Genomic DNA, 19,022 nt, shown 5'->3' with positions numbered 1-19,022 from the left:
TAGAGACGGATCGTCTTGCTTGTTTCAGGGTCGATCGCCATTCACTTGAGATCTGACCTTTTAATTTCCTTGATTGTGGTTGTTCTTTCAGTTTTAATTTTGAGTTTCTTTGCATTCACTTTGCTTGTTTGACCTCGGTCATGGGTCCTTTTCCTACCTCTCGGTTGCTTCACGGTGCGATTCGGAAAGTTCAGGTCTCCATAATTTGGATTAAAGGCGACACCTCAATATCAATTAGATGGCTTTAAAAAGTGCCTTCCTCGGTGGATGAGAAGTGTCTTCACTGATGGTAAAAACTGCTAATCCGAGTGCTCAAAATTCTCTCTCCATACCCCTTATGAAAGGAACTACAATAGATAAATTTGCCAAGTAAAAAGCAATGCTTATAAATTCAAGTACTCTAATTTGATGGCCGGGATCATCTACTGAATGAAGTATAGATGAAATAAACTGAGGCCCGTTTGGATACCTCATGCATTTGTATTTTGATTTGGATTTGAATTTTGGATACAAAACACATCAATCATCTTCATGATCATGTTTTATGAGAGTGAGAGAGGGAGGGAGGGAGGGAGGGAGGGATGTCTCGCTGCTGCCAGAGCAACGTCGAGGAGCAGCGACGGTGAAGGAATTTGCCACAAATATTGATTTTCAAATAATGTCTCGCAGAACAGATTTGAAAATCGGATTTTTTTGCACTGTCGTAGCTGATTTGGAAATCTGACGATCTGATCCAGTTCGAAATATCAACTAAATCCAAATCTATATCTTGAAGCTTATTACTCCCATGTAAATAGAAAAACAAAAAAAAATCCTAGCCCTTGACTTCATTCCCCTGTTCCAATTGAATTTCTGTACCCTCAGTGGGTAGATCATTTAGGGTCCGCGCGTATATCATGGTCCAAGCTTTCAGCTTCAAAATCTTTAGTGGCTCAGATCCATAGTTGAATGCGTATAAGTGAGCGTGCCTTCCTACTGCTTTAGTTGGATACACCCTAGCTGTAATGCATGCTTTTCCTCCTTCGCCGAAACTCTCCACGATCGAACGGTCAATCTTCCATGTAGAAAAAGCAAAAAAAATCACTTAATTCAAATCCTTCAAAAATAATTTGGGCTTTGTTTGTTTAGGCGTAAAATGGGTGTGAAACAAATTTTACAACCAGTGGGAAATTGGGTGTAAAATTTGTTTTACGCCCAATTTACTTGGAAGGAAATGGAGCCTTATATAAGGAAAAAAAAACATTAATAAACTTACCAAACTCCTGAGAGAAAGCTTCCCATGCCTCAGATCGACATCTACAAATGCTCCATATGTTGTTTTATCTACTTCTGTTCTTAATGTGGATCTATTTTTGTACCAAAGATAGAAGCATTAGTCAGTGTTTAGTTACACACAACACACATATATACACTGAATATTGGTGTATACAGATTAACACAGAAACCCATGGAGAATCCACCCAATAGGGTACATTTCATAGGGGTCACCTAAAGCCGGAATGGGTCTGCTTGTGGCCAACCCTAACACAACCCTAACCAAACCCAATTCCAACCTTGGGTTGAGGAGGGTCAACCCCGACCTAACCTGTGTTACTCGATTCTACGGGTTGGGTTCGGATAAACTGGGGTCGGGGTGGACATTGTTCTGGTCCAACCCAAAGAACCGATCCGAACCGGCCTATTTGGTTTGGTTCCGTTTGGTTATGAAAATAGATTAAATGGATATTGGGTTCAGGTCGGGCCACAATAAAATCATGATCAGGTTGAGGTCGGGTCAGATTGTCCAAGGCCTCAACCACAACCCAACCCGCTATTAAATCGGGTTGGCTTACTTTCCCCAAGCCATCTCAAGGTAAGGCCAACCGAACCCAAGCTGAAATCGGGTTCGGGTTGGGCCCGACCCAAGTTTGACCCCTAATATTTCATATCCTTACCTTCCACTTTTTGGGTGGCTTTACATGGAGATAAGGTCCTTAGCCTACCACACTAACTTTATTTTTCTCTCTCATGCTAACACGAGAGAAGACAAATATAGAGGAGATCAAACCTGCTTTGATCAGAACACATGAGAACCACATGTTTGTCTTTAGCTTTGAAGATTCTAAAGAAGACAGCTGTGTATTCATCTAAGCTCTCTGAAGCTAGAACAAACAGTCCAAATGGTCCAATAGAACCTTCAACTTTAGCTCCCTTTTGACTGCAGAGGATTTGGGGATCAACCCATGAAGGATCAAAGATCTCAGCTTTCTCTAAGCTTGGCAAGTGGAACTCCACTTCTACATCAGCCTATAGAAAAGAAACACAACACCCATATGAGTGATTTATAAGCTTGACATCCAAGATCTATAAAACCAAAACCCACATAGAATTCAAGGCTATATACTGATTATCTGTTCTTAATAAATTTTTTCTAAAGGATTCATTAGCCGACCCCAACTAGTTTGGGACAAAGGCTTAGTTGAGTTGAGTTGAGTCGAGTACACTGATTATCGAAAACATAAGAAACTGACCTGTGGAGCAATTATTCCTTTAATACGAAAAAGTTCTCCCTTCTTAAGCTTTTTGTGATGCAAATGTAGTGGCTTTCGTCTTAGTGTTTCGACTTCAGCTATTGGCCATTGCACAAGTTGTTTTCCATTCTTGTCGAGCCTCACAACCCTTGGAATTGTCTGAAAAAAAGTACAAATTCACAATAAGGACTATCGAATAGTAATTTGTAAATATAAATATATTAAAAAATAAACTCTGTTTTTAGATTTGTATTTTTGTTTGCACTGCACTTCCAATCTTAATTAGATTGGAAGTGCAGAACTGGCTTTGCAGCGTGCTTATCAGCCGCGATTCGAGGTTAATGGATTTATTGATCTTCTAATAATATTTGAAATAGATAAATTAAAAACCAACACGTGTCTCATTTCCGCGCTTTAATATTCATTGCGACACTTCTAGATCTCTTGTATCTTTTTTTTTTTAATACTATTATATCAAATTTACACATATTTTGTATGTAATTTATCTATTTTAACGGTATGCTTATTAATGAAAATAAAATATTTTTTTCTTAACATACAAAAAAGTCTTGATATATTAAATATTATAACCATGTTATCGATCATATAAAAGAAATAAAATTAGAATTGATTTAAAATATATTAGTTAATCCACAAATCCTTTTTTCTAAGATTAGCCGAATCTAACACTTGATGCCTGAGTTGTGTCAGATTCCAGCAATCATAGCTGTATTCATGTTGAAGTATAAATGATTCAATAACACTAACTCTACAGCTTAAGTAATGGTTCTTTCACATGGTATCAAAGCTATTGACTCACAGCATTGACTCACAGCAGGCCTTAGGTTCAAAACCCAACAACTCCTTAATACTAAGGATCTACGTGTGCTAACATCTTAAATTTTTGGAGTAATTGTTTTCGCAACATAACCTAATTGAGTCTTGATTGCTTACCTGAACACCAGCCCATCCTTTGGTTACATCGTCCGTCACACTGTCCGACTCATTCACCCACCCCCACAGGATCCTCCGATTCTTCGCATCATCAAAGAATGTCTTAGAAGCATAATACTTGCCATAGTCATATCTAAGCCCACTCGAATTATCGGCCAAGGTCTTGTCCGGCACATATAGGTCCATCTCGTGCATATACTTACCAATTGTGTAATACTCAAATTTCTTATCATCCAAGCTGACCTTCAAAACATGCTTAACATCATCCCCATTATAAGAAGTGTTCAAACCATGTTCCCCTTTCGTTGAAACTGGATAGAAATCAGGACATTCCCACATACCAGTCCCTAGAGAAGAATGCAAGGGACGAGGAGCTTTCAGCCAATTTTTAAAGTCTCTACTTCTATACAAAATAGCTTGTCCTCTTTTTCTTGTCTTGCTCCCTACCAAAACCCGCCACCACCCATCGGACCCTCTCCATGCTGTTGTTGGGTCTCTGAATGAACTAGAATTGATACCATCAATTGGCTCCACTATCGGATTGTAATCGGGTTTATCCCATTCGGTAAGGTGAGGGTCCGATAGATTTTTTGGGAATGCAATGTTTTGGACTTGCCGTTCCTCTGGGTCGATTCCGGTATAGAGGATCGCAGGCAGGTTGCCAGGTAGGATTGTGGCAGACCCCGACCAACAACCATTGATGTCGAACAGCTTTGACGGGTAGATTGCAGGCTTGAGTGGCATCCAATTGATCATGTCCGTCGATACGGAGTGGGCCCACACAATGTTGCCCCATTTTGCGCCTTTGGGATTGTATTGGTAGAACAAGTGGTAGACTCCATTGTAGTACATTGGGCCTGGTTTTAAGATTGAATTTTTGGATTAGTTGCAGGAAATGGAATAAGAGACATGACATGAAAATCTGAAAGAAATTCGAAAACTGGAAAGGGAAATGTATGTGCTTATGAGTAAAAAAACAGTGATTAGAATGGAGGAGGGGCAGTGGGACCCATCCAAGAGGGTCCTACTTGTCGACCCAACCAAGTAAAGTACATATACAGAATAATTGATGTATGCACTTATAGATGGGATCATTTTACACATGATACAAGGAACTTACCATTTGGGTCTGCCCGTTCAATTGTGGGCCAGCATTTGAATAAAATGGCATTCATGGAAACAAAAGAGAAGTTAGAAACCGTGATGAACCAAAATAATAATAATATTGCGATGACATCAAGCTGCAGGAAAGTAGATTCTAAAAAATTTCAAAGTTTTTATTGGTCCCCAAGCTCATGTGGATAGAAAAAACACCTTTCTGAGTGAAATTTCCAAGTTCCAACAAGCCCCCTTGTTTCGATAATGACACCTTCTTCCGAAGTCCCTGATTTGATAATGCCACCTCCTTTGATATAAGGGTTGCTCTTTTAGACGCGCCCCCTTTTATTAGAAATTTGTTAGGATATTTCACAGAAATCCATCTCGCGGCTGACTTTTGCAGGATAGATATTGAACAGCCACCTCAGATGAATAATTTAATAAGACAAAATCTACTGAAAAGTAAGCCTCTGGCTGATCTCTCTGCAAAAGTCAGCTCAAAATGGCTTTCTACAAAATTGCCTGCCAAATCTCCTTTTTATAAAGAGACGAAGGATACAAAAAAGGCAAGAAGCAAACGAAGCAGCTGATGTCATGTAGTTTGCCTCAAAAATATGCAAATCTGCATATTATATATTCTCCGAGCGGGCTTTTGGTCATATTATATAGTTTGCCTCAATTGTCAACCGTTATTTTTAGAGCTTTCCTAAGACATGGACTTTTCCAGCTTAAAAGGGTAAAACCTTGGCTCTGTTCACTTCTTTTCCCTGGTGGTGATGTTTTCCCTGGAAAACAGTCTTTTTTTCCCTGACAAGACCTTGTGTCAAGAGAGAATTTCTATATTCACTTCTTTTTCAGGGAAAAATATTAGCAGATGTGGAATTTCTTATTTAAAAGTTAAAAATGACATGAAAATTGACTTTTTCCCTGTTACTTGAGATTTGGTTTCCGATTAAATATATCGGAAAGAGGCTTTCCAAGGAAAATGAAACCGTTTTCCTTGACATGTTTCTTTCCGTTGTCATTCGTCTTTTTTCAGAAAAAGTTTTTCTCAGAAAAGATGTTCCTTTCCAAAATTGGTTTGACTGGCAGGTATTAATTTGCCACTTTTACAAAATCGAATTTTTGCCCCTTAGTTGAAGCGACTTTCGTTTTGGTATTACTAAAGTATCACCTATTCCTTTCCCAAATGCACTTATAATAGAGCTTTTCCAAAAATAAAACCTATTATTTACCATTTTCACGGTAAATGTGGCCCAAGGGCGTCCACAACTTTCACGGCAGCCATAGATTGCATGTTTACGTTCTTTCACAATGGCCGTTGATTAGTTGACCATCTCCGTGCATATCCTTCATTTGATCACTTTCCATTTCCATGCATGCCAATTATGGCATTATTTCTATACCTACCTATTGAGTTTTTCCTTTCAATTCTCATGCATACCAAATTAGGATAGATTTATTTCCACTTTCCTGCGTGTCAAATTTATTTCTATTTTCATGCATATCCAAATAAGGAATATGTTCATTTCATGCCTAGCTAGTTAAGGTCTTGATTGCCTTTAACAATGGCAGCAAATTAATGAATTGAAGAGATACGTCCATTCTTAGAGTTTTCTTCTTTTTTCTCTATATTTTGCTATTGAAGGAATATGATTTCTTGTTCTTGTGATTTTTTAAGTTTACACTTGTGCTGAAAGCTACTGCATTAATGGCCGAGGTAAGAAAAGAGGGACCCATCACAATGTCTTGCCCCATTTTTATATCACGATATGATCTAGACCATTCACCTTGTGGGACCCATCACAATGATTCAAGGTAAACATCATAATGTCGACCCCCTAACCATCAAATTGAAAGGTTTCTAAAATGCAAATGGATGCTTCTCCTAAGCACACAAGCTAAAAGACAGGTCATCCATCAATGACGGTGCATACAAAACCAACGGTATAGATCATTTACACGTGTGGCATGCCTAATGGATGACTAGAACAGCCCGGCTTATGGTTGTATACTTTATTATTTTAGCTCGCTTTATTCATTTGTCTGTTTCTGCATGTCACGGGTCCCTTCTAGAATGCGCCTGGTCGGCAAGCACGGGCGTAACAAGTAGCAGAACTCTACGCGGATTGCTAACATGTACCGTGCGTCGAGAATCTCGTTGAGATGATACCCCCAACGGAAAAAATCCCCCCTTTTAACGATTTCTGTGAGAAAGGTTCGCTTGAGGATAAATTCACCCCCTTTAACATTTTTCTCTGCCTTCTTTGCCTTCAAAACTTCACAACGGTTCTTTGTACGTTTGGATTACAAGAATCAGGAATCAGGAATTAGGAATCGGTATTGACATCAAATTCCATTCCAATTCCAATTCCAATTCCAATTCCCTCGGTAAAGGGAATGTCAATTCCTATACTAGTGTTTGGGTACACAATAGAATTAGGAATCCGTATTTACATCTTTGACCTCCGAAAGTTTAGAAAGAGAGGTTTTATGAGTTTTGCACCAATTTGAGTTCTTTTGCACTCGGAAGGTGGCGTAGAGAGAGAGAGATGATAATAGCCATTGATCTAGTTGACCAAAATATATTTAGGGCCCGTTTGGATACCCTTTGGATTTGGATTTGGAGGTGAATTTGGATTTCCAAAATCCATGGATTTGAAATCAAGAATTTTAAAATTCACAAATTTATAAATAATGTTCTTTTGATGACCACGTATAGATTTGGATTTCAAATCTAAATTAATTTTTTATTTTGTTTGGATAATCTTTGGATTTGAATTTGAAATCTAACAAAACCAAAAAGCCCTAAAATACTTGATATAGGGCATTTCAGCCATTTTCCATGATCCAGGGGTATTCTAGTCATTTTACCCTATATGGGGGTATTTTGATCATTTTTAATGTCATAAGGTTGTTTTAGTTAGGGCTGCAACTCGGGTCGGGCGAGTCGGGTTTTGGAGAACCCAACCCTACCCGAGAAATATCTCGGGTCGGGTCGGGTTTTTTTTTTCGGAAAACCCACGATTTCCAAACTCGGCCCTACCCATGATAAATCTCGGGTCGGTTTGGGTCGGGTCGGGTTTTTTCACGTTGACGCAAATTTTTAAGGAAAATTCTTGTTTGGCAAGGCAACTCAACTCATAGAAGCAGAAATTACACTCACATTACACTTGAATCAAGCAATGATGTAATTACACTCACATCACACTTGAATCAAACAATGTTGTAATCAAAACAATGTTGTAATTACAATCAAACAATGCTGAATCAAACACTTGAATCAACTCAACTCATAGAAGTAGAAATTACACTCACATACAGTAACAGTGGGTGCGTGGGTTTTCACTTTTAACTTTGGGATAATTACATTTACACCCCCTCTAGTTTCTGACACATCCACTTCCACCCCTATAGTTTAAAACGTGACAAATACACCCCTATAGTTTCAATTTGTTTAAAGGTTTGCCCCCTCAGCTGAAGGTTCGTCCATCGATTGAAGGGTTAGGATGATCCGATGGAGCTGATTTTTTGGGCACACCATATCTATGTCAGGACCCATCAAATGAACGCTTTGGATCATCCAAATAATGTGGGCCCCTACCCGAATCCAGACACTACCAAAAAATCATCCAAATAATGTGGGCTCACATTGTTTGGATGATCCAAAGCGTTCATTTGATGGGTCCTGACATAGATAGGGTGTGCCCAAAAAATCAGCTCCATCGGATCATCCTAACTCTTCAATCTATGGACGAACCTTCAGCTGAGGGGGCCTACCTTAAACAAATTGAAACTACAAGGGTGTATTTGTCACGTTTTAAACTATAGGGGTGGAAGTGGATGTGTCAGAAATTAGAGGGCGTGTAAATGTAATTATCCCTTTAACTTTTAACTAACAATAGAAAAAAATGTACATACTATGACTTATGTAACTCGGGTCGGGTTGGGTCGGGTTGGGCCCCTTCAAACCCGGCTCGACCCGAAACCCATGAAACCTGAACCCGACCTAGGCTATTTTCGGGTCGGGTAAAACCCGGCTCGAGTTGCAGCCCTAGTTTTAGTCATTTTCCATGACTCAGGGTATTTGGTCATTTTCACCCAGTATATATAGGTGTATTTCGGTCATTTTGCATGACTCTAGGGTATTCTAGTCATTTTACCTAATATAGCGTATCTTTATCTCATGAGGATATTTTTAGTCATTTTAGTTAATTTTCATGAGCCATAGATCCATTTTACTTGATATAGGGGTATTTCGATAATTTTTCTTGATCTTAGGGTATTATAGTCAATTTACCCTATATGAGATTATTTTGATCATTTTTATGTCATAAGGGTATTTTAGTCATTTTGCACGACTCGGGGATATTTTGTCATTTTTACCTGGTATAGGGGTATTTCTATTCATTTTACCTAATATGACGTATTTTTATCTCATGATGGTATTTTAAGTCATTTTAGTCAATTTTTATGAGCCATGGGTCATTTCTACTTGATCTAGGGGTATTTTAGTAATTTTCCATGATATCGGGGTATTCTAGTCATTTTTCCCTGTATGAGGTTATTTTGATCATTTTTATGTCATAAGGGTGTTTTAGTCATTTTGCACGACATGGGGTATTTTGTCATTTTTACTTGGTATAGGGGTATTTCGGTCATTTTGCCTGACTTGGGGTTTTCTAGTCATTTTACATTATACGATGTATTTTGATCATTTTTTAATGTCATGTGGATACTTAAGTCATTTAACACTTTTTTGGTATATTTTTGTCATTTTAACCCCTTACGGGTCAGATTTAGATTTATAAATAACCTCTCGCGGAAAGGATTTATAAATCCAAAAAATTACACTAACATGAGGAATTTGTAAATCTTGTGGATTTCACTCAAATCCAAATTCAGATGTCATAAAGGCTTGCCAAACGCCGAAGTTGGATTTAAAAATCCAAATTCACCTCCAAATCCAAATCCAAATCCAAATCCAAATCCAAGGGGTATCCAAACGAGCCCTTATGGTGAATCATGGATTGCAAATTGATTGTTAGTACTAAAAAAAACCCTTTAATTGAATTTTTGATCGGTTAGGATCATTCTGATGGTCAGTACTAAAAAGATCCATTAATCGAATATTTAATCAACGGTTAGGATCATTCTGATGAGACTGAAGAGCATACATAGTGACCCTCAAATTAATAAAAGTATTATATAGGCTTAGAAATAAAAAAGGGAAAAGCAAACAGGAAAGAGGCTTCTTTGGTGAAAACAGCTGGTAGAGAGAGATCTTTTCTTCCTCAAATCAAGGGAAAGAAATTTTCTCTAGTTTATCCACATTCTTGAGAGAGAGAGTTTCTCCTTTAAAAACGGATAGAAATTTTCTCCTTCACTATTTTGTGCTTACTAACTACCTCGGGCGTTATCATACTCCGCCCGAGATTTCACCCATAATTCCCTCGGCCTAGCCAAACACTAGTGTCAACGGTGAAAGAATCAAATACCCATTCTTTTTCCCGATATCAGTGATCCAAACGTGCCAAAGGAATAATGTTAAAGGGGGGATGGATTTTACCCGTCAGATGAGGGAATATCATTTCCCGTCTTAAATAGGAAACAAAAAACTCGTAAAAATAAAACACGCCCGCGCATGTTAGCGGCCTGCCTAATATGCACCTCCCCCTCCACAACGCTCTATCTCGGGTTAATGGATAGATAGGCATCTCAGAAATTCCACGGAAAAGGCCAAAAGATCAGGAAAAATTAAACAAATGAGGTACAGGTTAAGAGGTTGAGCATCCATGGCGCAGTATAAGATATATATATATATATATATATATATATATATATATATATATGTGTGTGTGTGTGTGAGAGAGAGAGAGAGAGAGAGAGAGAGAGAGAGAGAGAGCATACCGTTAATCCAATGCTTAGGAGGTTGAAAGTGATAACCAGTTCTGTAACGCTTGTCCACAATCGAAGTTTTAACAGATTTGAGGTGTGGGTACAGCACGTGTGAAGATTCAACGCCATTCTCACCAAGCAGAGAAGAACTATAGAAGAGAAACAAAACCATTATAACAGTGAATACTAGCTTTGAGATTGCCATGACAGAGAAAGAAGAAGAAGAAAGGAGATTAGGAAAATAGAGAAATGAGTAAGAAAGATATTGTTACAAGAAAGGCGTGCCGGGGTTTAAATAGATACGAATTGATGGCTAAATATAGAGACGAATTGATGGGAAAAAGATAAACATGTCGTTAATGTGTGTGGGAATATTTCTGGTAACTGATTTCCTATGTGGAAAGACTTATCATCTTACCACAAATTATAGGATTTATTTTACTCTCTTTTTCTGTTTGGTTTGCTTTAGAATTGTAGTACCAAACAGCCAATTTAGGGCGTGTTGGACAACCATTTTGATAATGGATTCCGGCACTTTTTTAAGAATCGAAAAAATCTAGTTCGGTATTTCTGATCCGGAAAGCCCGTTTCCAATATTTTAGGCAAATTTTTAGAGTGGGACTTTCCCTATGGATGCACTCATGCACCCGTAAAGCAAAGATACGTGTCTGTGGCTCGAGTTTAGCATGTGTTAAGAGCCATTTTTTTCTTATCCATGAGATTTGGGGGGACAAATCAAATCACTCCTTCATTAATTTTTGAGCCCGAGAGTACGAGTCGAAACCAGTATCAACTCGAAAGGCAATCAATTTTGGTCAAAGCTCTAACACTAACAACAAGCCATAGACCGGTGGTGCGCCCAAGTACTTCAAGTGCTTAGGTTTCGGCCATATAGCAACAGTGCCACATGAACTTAGTCAAAGAACTTAACGAGTTGGCCAAAACGGGTGTTCTAGATGAGAACAACCACAATTTGACGACTACAATGATAATGAGGGCAACGAGATCACGTGGAGTGATCATGACGAGGCGGCGTTACTTATTCGGTGTGCTATGTTTTTGCTTCCACTGCTGTCCAAAGAGGCTCCATCCAGGTCTGGGTTTTTGGGAGTGCATCTGATTCCTTCCTTGGGGGAAGAAGTTTGGTAGCAAAATTTGCATAGATTTATGATAGCTACAGAGTATCTTGGATCACTTCAAAGGAGAGTTTCCAATTACCAAGATGTAAGAAATTAACGTCACTGTATCAAATGATGCCTTACAACTTATTTTTTTTTTAAATGGATGCCCTAAAACTTATTACTCGCAAGTAAATACAAAAGGGCAAAACAATCCTAGCCCTTGATTTCATTCCCCTGTTCCAATTGAATTTCTGTATCCGTAGAGGGTAGATCATTTAGGGTCTGAGAGTATTGCATGGTCCAAGCTTTCATCTTCAAAATCCTTACTGGCTCAGATCCATAGTTAAATGCGTATAAGTTAGCCTGGCTTCCTACTGCTTTAACTGGATACACCCTAGCTGTAATACATGCTCTTCCTCCTCCACCAAAACTCTCCACGATCGAACGATCAATCTGCCATGTAGAAAAAAGCCAAAAAAAATCACTTAATTCAAGTCCTTCAATCATAATTTCGGCTTTGTTTTACTATAACAAATTTTAAGTCCATTTTTAAGTGGAAAATAGGTGTATAATTTGTTTTAACCCCAATTTATGTGGAAAGAAATGTAGCCTAATAAAAGGAAAAAAAACATTAATCAACATACCAAACTCCTGAGAGGAAGCTTCCCATGCTTCAGATCGATATCTACAAATGCTCCATATGTTGTTTTATCTACTTCTGGTCTTAGTGTGGATCTGTTTTTGTACCAAAGACAAAAGAATTAGTCAGTGTTTAGTTTGAGATAACACAGTTATATACACTGAGTATTGGTGTATACAGATGAGAAAAGAAACCCATGGAAAATCCAGCGAAGATAGTATATTTCTTAGGGGTGACACTCGGGCTGGGTTGGGTCTAGTTGAGGCCAACCCTAACCCAACCCGAGGTAGCATTACCTCAACCCTAACCCAACCCAATGCAAACCTCGAGTTGAAGAGGGTCAACCCTAACCCAAGCAGCCCTTAAATCTCTCAACCCTGACCTAACATGTCTTACTCAATTTTCCTATTCGGGTTGGATTGGGTTCGAGTGGCCCGGGGCAAAAACAGATTAAATGGATATTGGGTTTAGGGTCGAGTCAGGTCCAGGTCACAATAAAATTATGATGGGTCAGGTTCAGGTCGGGTCAGGTTCAGGTCAGGTCAGGGCCCCAACCCTAACAAGACCCACAAATAAATTAGATTAGCTTTTCCCAACCCAAGGCTAGCCCAAATCGGGTTAAACCCGTGTTCAGGTTAGGCCCGACACAAGTTGCACCCACACTATTTCATATCCTTATCTTTCACTTTTTGGGTGGCACTAGAAGCAGACAAGGCCCTCAGCCTACCACCCTAACTATATTATTCTGTTTCCTGCTAACACAAGAGATGACAAATTTAGAGATTTATTATTCTGCGTCCTACTAACACAAGATAGGGCAAATTTAGAGAAGGCAAACCTGCTTTGATCAGAGCACATGAGAACCACATTTTTGTCTTTAGCGTTGAAGATCCGGAAAAAGACAGCTGTGTATTCATCTAAGTTCTCTGAAGCCAAAACAAACAGTCCAAATGGTCCAATAGAACCTTCAACTTGAGCTCCCTTTTGACTGCATAGGATTTGGGGATCAACCCATGAAGGATCAAAGATCTCAGCTTTTTCTAAGCTTGGCAAGTGGAACACCACTTCTACGTCAGACTGTAGAAAACAAAAACAGCACCCAAATGAGTGATTTACACGCTTGACATCCAAACAAAACCTAGAAATTACCAACACCCACTTAGAATTCAAGGCTGTACACATGATTATCAGTGTATTGTAAACATAAGAAACTGACCTGTGGAGCTATTATTCTTTTAAAATGATAAAGTTCTCCCTTCTCAAGCTTTTTGCGATGCAAATGTATTTGTTTTCGTCTTAGGGACTCGACTTCGGCTATTGGCCATTGCAGAAGTTGTTTTCCATTCTTGTCGAGCCTAACAACCCTTGGAATCGTCTGAAAAATGCAAATTCACAATAAATTAAGGACTATCTAATCGTGATCTGTATAGATCATTAATATATTGGTTAATCTACGAATCCTTTTTTCTAAGGTTAGCCAAAATATGTCACTCAGACCCGTATTCATGCAACACAACATAGTGTATTTGAAACCTTACAGAAGAAAAAAAAATAGCCTAATTGAGTTTTGGTTGTTTACCTGAACACCAGACCATCCTTTCAATATATCGTCAGACACACTGTCGGACTCATTCACCCATCCCCACAATATCCTCCGATTCTTCCCAGCATCAAAGAATGTCTTAGAAGCATAATACTTGCCATAATCATATCTAAGCCCAGTCGAATTATCGGCTGAGGTCTTGTCCGGCACATATTGGTCCTTCTCATGCATATACTGACCAATTGTGTAATACTCAAATTTTTTATCATCCAAACTGACCTTCAAAACATGCTTAACATTATTTCCATTGTAAGAAGTGTCCAAACCATGTTCCCCTTTCTTTGAGACTGGATAAAAATCAGGACACTCCCACATACCAGTCCCTTGAGAAGAATGCAAAGGATGAGGAGCTTTTACCCAATTTTTAAAGTCTCTACTTCTATACAAGATAGCTTTTCCTCTCTTCCTTGACTTGTTCCCTACCAAAACCCGCCACAACCCATCGGACCCTCTCCATGCTGTTGTTGGGTCTCTGAATGAACTAGAATTGATACCACCAATTGGCTCCATTATCGGATTGTAATCGGGCTTCTCCCATTCGGTAAGGTAAGGGTCCGATAGGTTCTTTGGGAAGGCAATGTTTTGGACTTGCCAATCTTGTGGGTTAATTCCTGTGTAAAGGATCGCGGGCTTGTTGCCGGGTAGGATTGTGGCAGACCCGGACCAACACCCCTTGATGTCGAATGGCTTTGACGGGTAGATTGCAGGCTCGAGTGGCATCCAATTGATCATGTCCATTGATACGGAGTGGGCCCACAAAATGTTGCCCCATGTTGCGCCTTTGGGGTTGTATTGGTAGAACAAGTGGTAGACTCCATTGTAGTACATTGGACCTGGTTGTTGTAGGATTGAATTTTTGGGTCAGTTACAGGAAATTGAATGAGACTCATGAAATGAAAATCTGAAAGAAATTCAAAAATTGAATAGAAAAATGATATTGTGCAGTGTACACATCAATTCTTTCAGTGTATGTGCTCATAACATGGTGATTAGAATGTGGGGGCAGTGGGGACCATCCAAGATGGTCCAACATGTCAGCCCCACCCTTGATTAGAATGAACAGGGGATCACATATAAAGAATAATTGGTGTATGCACTTCTGCACCGTATCATTTTCCACATGATGCAGGAACTTACCATTTGGATCTGTCCGTTTGATTGTGCGCCAGCATTTGAATGAAATGGCATTCATGGAACAAAAGAGAAGTTAGAATCCTTGATAAACAGAAGAAACAAATCTATGATATGAATGGGAAAAGTGTTTCCAACTTTATTTAAAACCTTATACAAGTTAATTTCCATTTAGTTATTATATATCTTACAAATGTAAACCTCCCCGTAGCTATTATATAACTTTACCTTATAAATTAAATTAAGACGAATGATAGAATGAAGGGCGCCCTTGCAGAAAACAGCTACAAGGGCGCTCCTCTTGGTCAGTTTCAACAAAGCGCATCTATGAATGCACTTTGCTAAACCCAACCAATAGGAGCGCCCTTGTAGCTGATTTTTGCAAGGGCGTCCTTCATTCTGTTGTTCCTCATTAAATTATGTTTATGATTAATAAAGGGTAATGATATATTAGCAACCCCGGATAATTCGCACCCCTTTAATAGTGTGTTAGGGGTGCGGATTATCCTACAGGGTACCATTTTATCATCACCCTTAATAAATACATCACATAATAAAAAACACCTAATAAGAGTTGGGAATTCATGTGGAAAACCGTCGAAAACAAGTGAGTTGGTTCCATTATAAAAGCACTTTTCTAGGGTGTGGATGACTTCAAGTTGCAAGGAAAGTAGATTCTCAAAATTTTCAAAAGTTCTCATTAGCCCCCCCCCCCCCCCCCCCACTTGGTATTTGCTAGTCAATTTTGCGGAAAGCCACTTTGAGGCTTACTTTTGCAGGAGAGAGCACCACAATAACACAAAATCTGCTAAAATGTGATCCACTTTCCGCGAAATTGCCTACCAACCAAAGCAGCTGATGTCAATTAATAAGCAAATCTGCATATTATTCTCCGAGCGAACCCGAATCACGGCAACAAAATCAGGGGTGTGAATATCAAATTATAGCTGTTTGGATTTGGTAGTTCCCAAGTTATTTTATATGCGCCCCTTTTTCTTGCCTGGGCCATCCCCTTCTAGTGTAAAAAAGTAGTTATAAATACACTAAAGGAGGTGGCCAAGGGAAGAAAAGTCGGTGGATAATCAACTATTTTTTCTTATCCGATTTTTATATTAAGATATGATCCAGACTGTTCACCTTGTGGGACCCATCGCAATAAAATTGCAAATCCCAACCAACCATCATATTTTATTTTTTGGTAGGTAAGATGGGATCGAATATGCGACCTCAAGGTTGAGAAACAAAGCCTCTGCCAATAATGAACTACACGACCCAATCCCCTTTTTTTAATCGGAATTCTAAAATGCTAATAATCGATGGTTCGCCGCAGCCCATTCAAAAGGTAAACGACGTAGGTCATCCATCAATGACGGTGCCTGCAAACTAAACGGTCTAGATCATCTACACGTGTGGCATGCCTAACCGATGACTGAAACGGCACGGCTTTTACTATACTCTATCTCTTACTTTATTCATTTATCTGTCTCTGCATGTCACTGCTCCCTTCAATATGCACACTTTAGACCAACCATAAGCGGATTGCTAACATGCACCATAGCATGGCGGACATTGCAATAGAATCTTAATCGGAGACCGAAAGGTCATAAAAATCAAACACGTCTGCCAAACGCGCATGTTAGCTCGCTGGCTAAAATGCGCCTCCCCTCCCCTCCCCTCCCCTCCCCTCCACAACGCTCTATCTCTGGTTAATGGAGAAGAAATCCCACGGAAAGGCCAAGAGGGTACAGGTAATTAAGAAGGTGAGCATCCATGGCACACGATAATATATATATATATGTGTGTGTGTGTGTGTGTGTGTGTGTGAGAGAGAGAGAGAGAGAGAGAGAGAGCATACCGTTAATCCAATTCTTAGGAGGTTGGAAGTGATAACCAGTTCTGTAACGCTTATCCACGATCGAAGGTTCAACAGATTTGAGGTTGGGGTAGTGCACGTGTGAAGCTTCTACACTATTCTCACCAAGCAGTGAAGAAGAATAGAAGAGAAACAAAACCCATATAACAGGGAAAAGAAGCTTTGAGATTACCATCATAGAGAGAGGGAAAAAAAATAAAAAAGAGAACAAAGGAGATGAGGAAAATAGAGAAACGAGTTAGAAGTATTTTGTTACAAGAAAGGCGTGCACAGGTTTAAATAGAGTTCGACGAGTTTATATGAAAAGATAAAACTTGTCATTAATGTGGCGAGACTTCTGGTAAATTAAGTGCTTTGTTATCTTCTCACAAACTCATAGTAAGTACCAAGGTTTAAAATTTCGGTTTCCTTACCGGTTTCGGACCCTGAAAATTTGAAATATCGATCGAAATCTGGTACAAAACCCGAAACCAATATTTTAATCAATATAAAATTTCGGTAATCTCGGTCAAAATTTCGGTGAAATATTAAATTAATATTAAAAATAACAGATTTTTTGGGTTAAATTTCGGTAAAATCAAAATTTCGACCGAAATTCCGAAATTTCAGCCGAAATAAATGACCGTTTCGATAGTGCATTTTCAAGATCTGTTTTACTGACCTTTTGTTTTTTAGACCTTTAGTACTAAACAACCTAATTTTTGTTCAACGTTTTATTTTTTCATTGGTCAGAATTTTACCGGCATTTAATTGGATGGCTAGGATCGTTTAGCGTGTGATGCCCCGTCCGAAATGATGGTCCTGATCAGTCTACACTCTCACTATTCATAGTAAGTTAGTAAACCTTGTGGGTCGAGTTTAGTATGTGATAATAACAGTTTTTTCTTATCTGTATTAAAGACACGCGGATATCCCGGGAAAGATTAAATCGATCTCCTTCTTAATCAATGCTTCCTTTATTATTATTATGTCATAACCAGGAATAATAACAGTTAAATGCCAAAAATGGTGATTATAATTACCAAAGTACCACTGTAGTGTTGACCCAGCAGCACAGATGGGCCCCACTAAATTTCACCATCCACTAGAAGCCAAAAATAAAATCCGATCATAATGAGCGAAGCACATGCAAGGGATGAGTTGGGTCCATGCCATATATTCTATTGTGGGCCCTACTAGGCTTTTTTTTTTGGCATGTTTTGGTGCAGCGCAATCTACAGGATAAAGAGAAGTGATATATCCGCCCCTTTGGATTAGTTGGGAAGCCACTTTCACGATTTATGGTAAAAGGCTACTTTTGAGTCCCGAACGCATGAATAGCATAGCGTAAAAGGCTACTTTGCCGCACCATCATAAATCTGGACCCAAACCTATGCATATTTTACACCCCATATTTTGATGAGATGGGGCCCACCATTTTATGCCTCGCGTTTTGGTGGATATCTTCATACACCATCATCATCTCCACTCAAACTCATGCATATGTTGGAACTCACAATTTTATAATCATGTTTGTTTTAGGGCAGTGATATTTATGCCTCTTTTATCACTAGGGACACCCAGAGCCAATGTGGGGGCTAATGTACTTGATGTCAGAAAAATCCAGCGGGTTTGATTGCCTTGTACATTGGCGCTAGTTGTCCCTAGTGATCAAAAGGGGCGTAAATATCGTTTCCCTTCTTTTAATGGTGGGATATTATTAAAACATGCAACTGGTGAGAGCCTTGGTGCAATGGTAAAGCTGCTCCGTTGTGACCTGGTGGTCACAGGTTCGAGTCACGGAACAGCCTCTCTGCAAAGCAGGGATAAGGCTGCATACATCTAGCCCTCCCCTCCCCAGATCCCGCAATGGCGGGAGCCTTGTGCAAGTCGAGGCGACCAAGAGTATGAGAGAAAAAGATGGGAAGAGAGAAAAAGGCAGGAAGAGCACGGACATAATTAAGAACTGGACTTGGGGGAAGAAATAAAAAAAAATCTCTAAAGCAGATCAGACACACCCGACCAAGCTAACATATACGCCTCTCCATTTGCTGATCTCCTCACATGGTGGAATCGGATCGGGACTATCCGACCCTCCATTTTACACAAATGTTGGTGGATGGAATTAATCCAACATTTTACACCCATTTTGATGGGTTGAGGCCACCATTTTACACACATATAATGCCTCTTTGCAAAATAATGTACCCTCCCC

At 39.3% G+C, this 19,022-nt stretch overlaps 2 protein-coding genes across 3 annotated transcripts; both read right to left on the bottom strand.

Moving 5' to 3' along the window:
• Positions 1–621: 621 nt before the first annotated feature.
• Positions 622–10,716, bottom strand: LOC143881869 (beta-fructofuranosidase, cell wall isozyme-like). The gene is made up of 6 exons (XM_077385191.1): positions 10,473–10,716; positions 3,465–4,321; positions 2,511–2,669; positions 2,048–2,286; positions 1,256–1,346; positions 622–1,054 (listed from the first exon to the last, which is right to left on the bottom strand). Exons 1-6 carry the CDS (start codon positions 10,663–10,665, stop codon positions 815–817), a joined length of 1,779 nt encoding a protein of 592 aa, XP_077241306.1. The 5' UTR covers positions 10,666–10,716; the 3' UTR covers positions 622–814.
• A 930-nt stretch (positions 10,717–11,646) lies between these two features.
• Positions 11,647–17,159, bottom strand: LOC143880960 (beta-fructofuranosidase, insoluble isoenzyme CWINV1-like). 2 transcript variants are annotated; one of them, XM_077383937.1, is made up of 6 exons: positions 16,811–17,159; positions 13,801–14,657; positions 13,438–13,596; positions 13,060–13,298; positions 12,226–12,316; positions 11,647–12,034 (listed from the first exon to the last, which is right to left on the bottom strand). In XM_077383937.1, the coding sequence occupies exons 1-6, from the start codon at positions 17,004–17,006 to the stop codon at positions 11,795–11,797; spliced, it is 1,782 nt and encodes a 593-aa protein (XP_077240052.1). In that variant the 5' UTR covers positions 17,007–17,159; the 3' UTR covers positions 11,647–11,794. The 2 variants fall into 2 exon arrangements, with proteins under 2 accessions (XP_077240052.1, XP_077240051.1); XM_077383936.1 differs by lacking the exon at positions 16,811–17,159 and having other exon boundaries at positions 13,801–14,652.
• Between the last annotated feature and the right edge of the window lie 1,863 nt (positions 17,160–19,022).

This window comes from Tasmannia lanceolata, unplaced genomic scaffold (genome assembly GCF_043159265.1).
Source record: "Tasmannia lanceolata isolate RefF3 unplaced genomic scaffold, GAP_Taslan_0.1 ptg000007l, whole genome shotgun sequence".
Lineage (NCBI taxonomy): Eukaryota > Viridiplantae > Streptophyta > Magnoliopsida > Canellales > Winteraceae > Tasmannia > Tasmannia lanceolata.
This window is presented reverse-complemented; position numbering and strand designations above follow the sequence as displayed.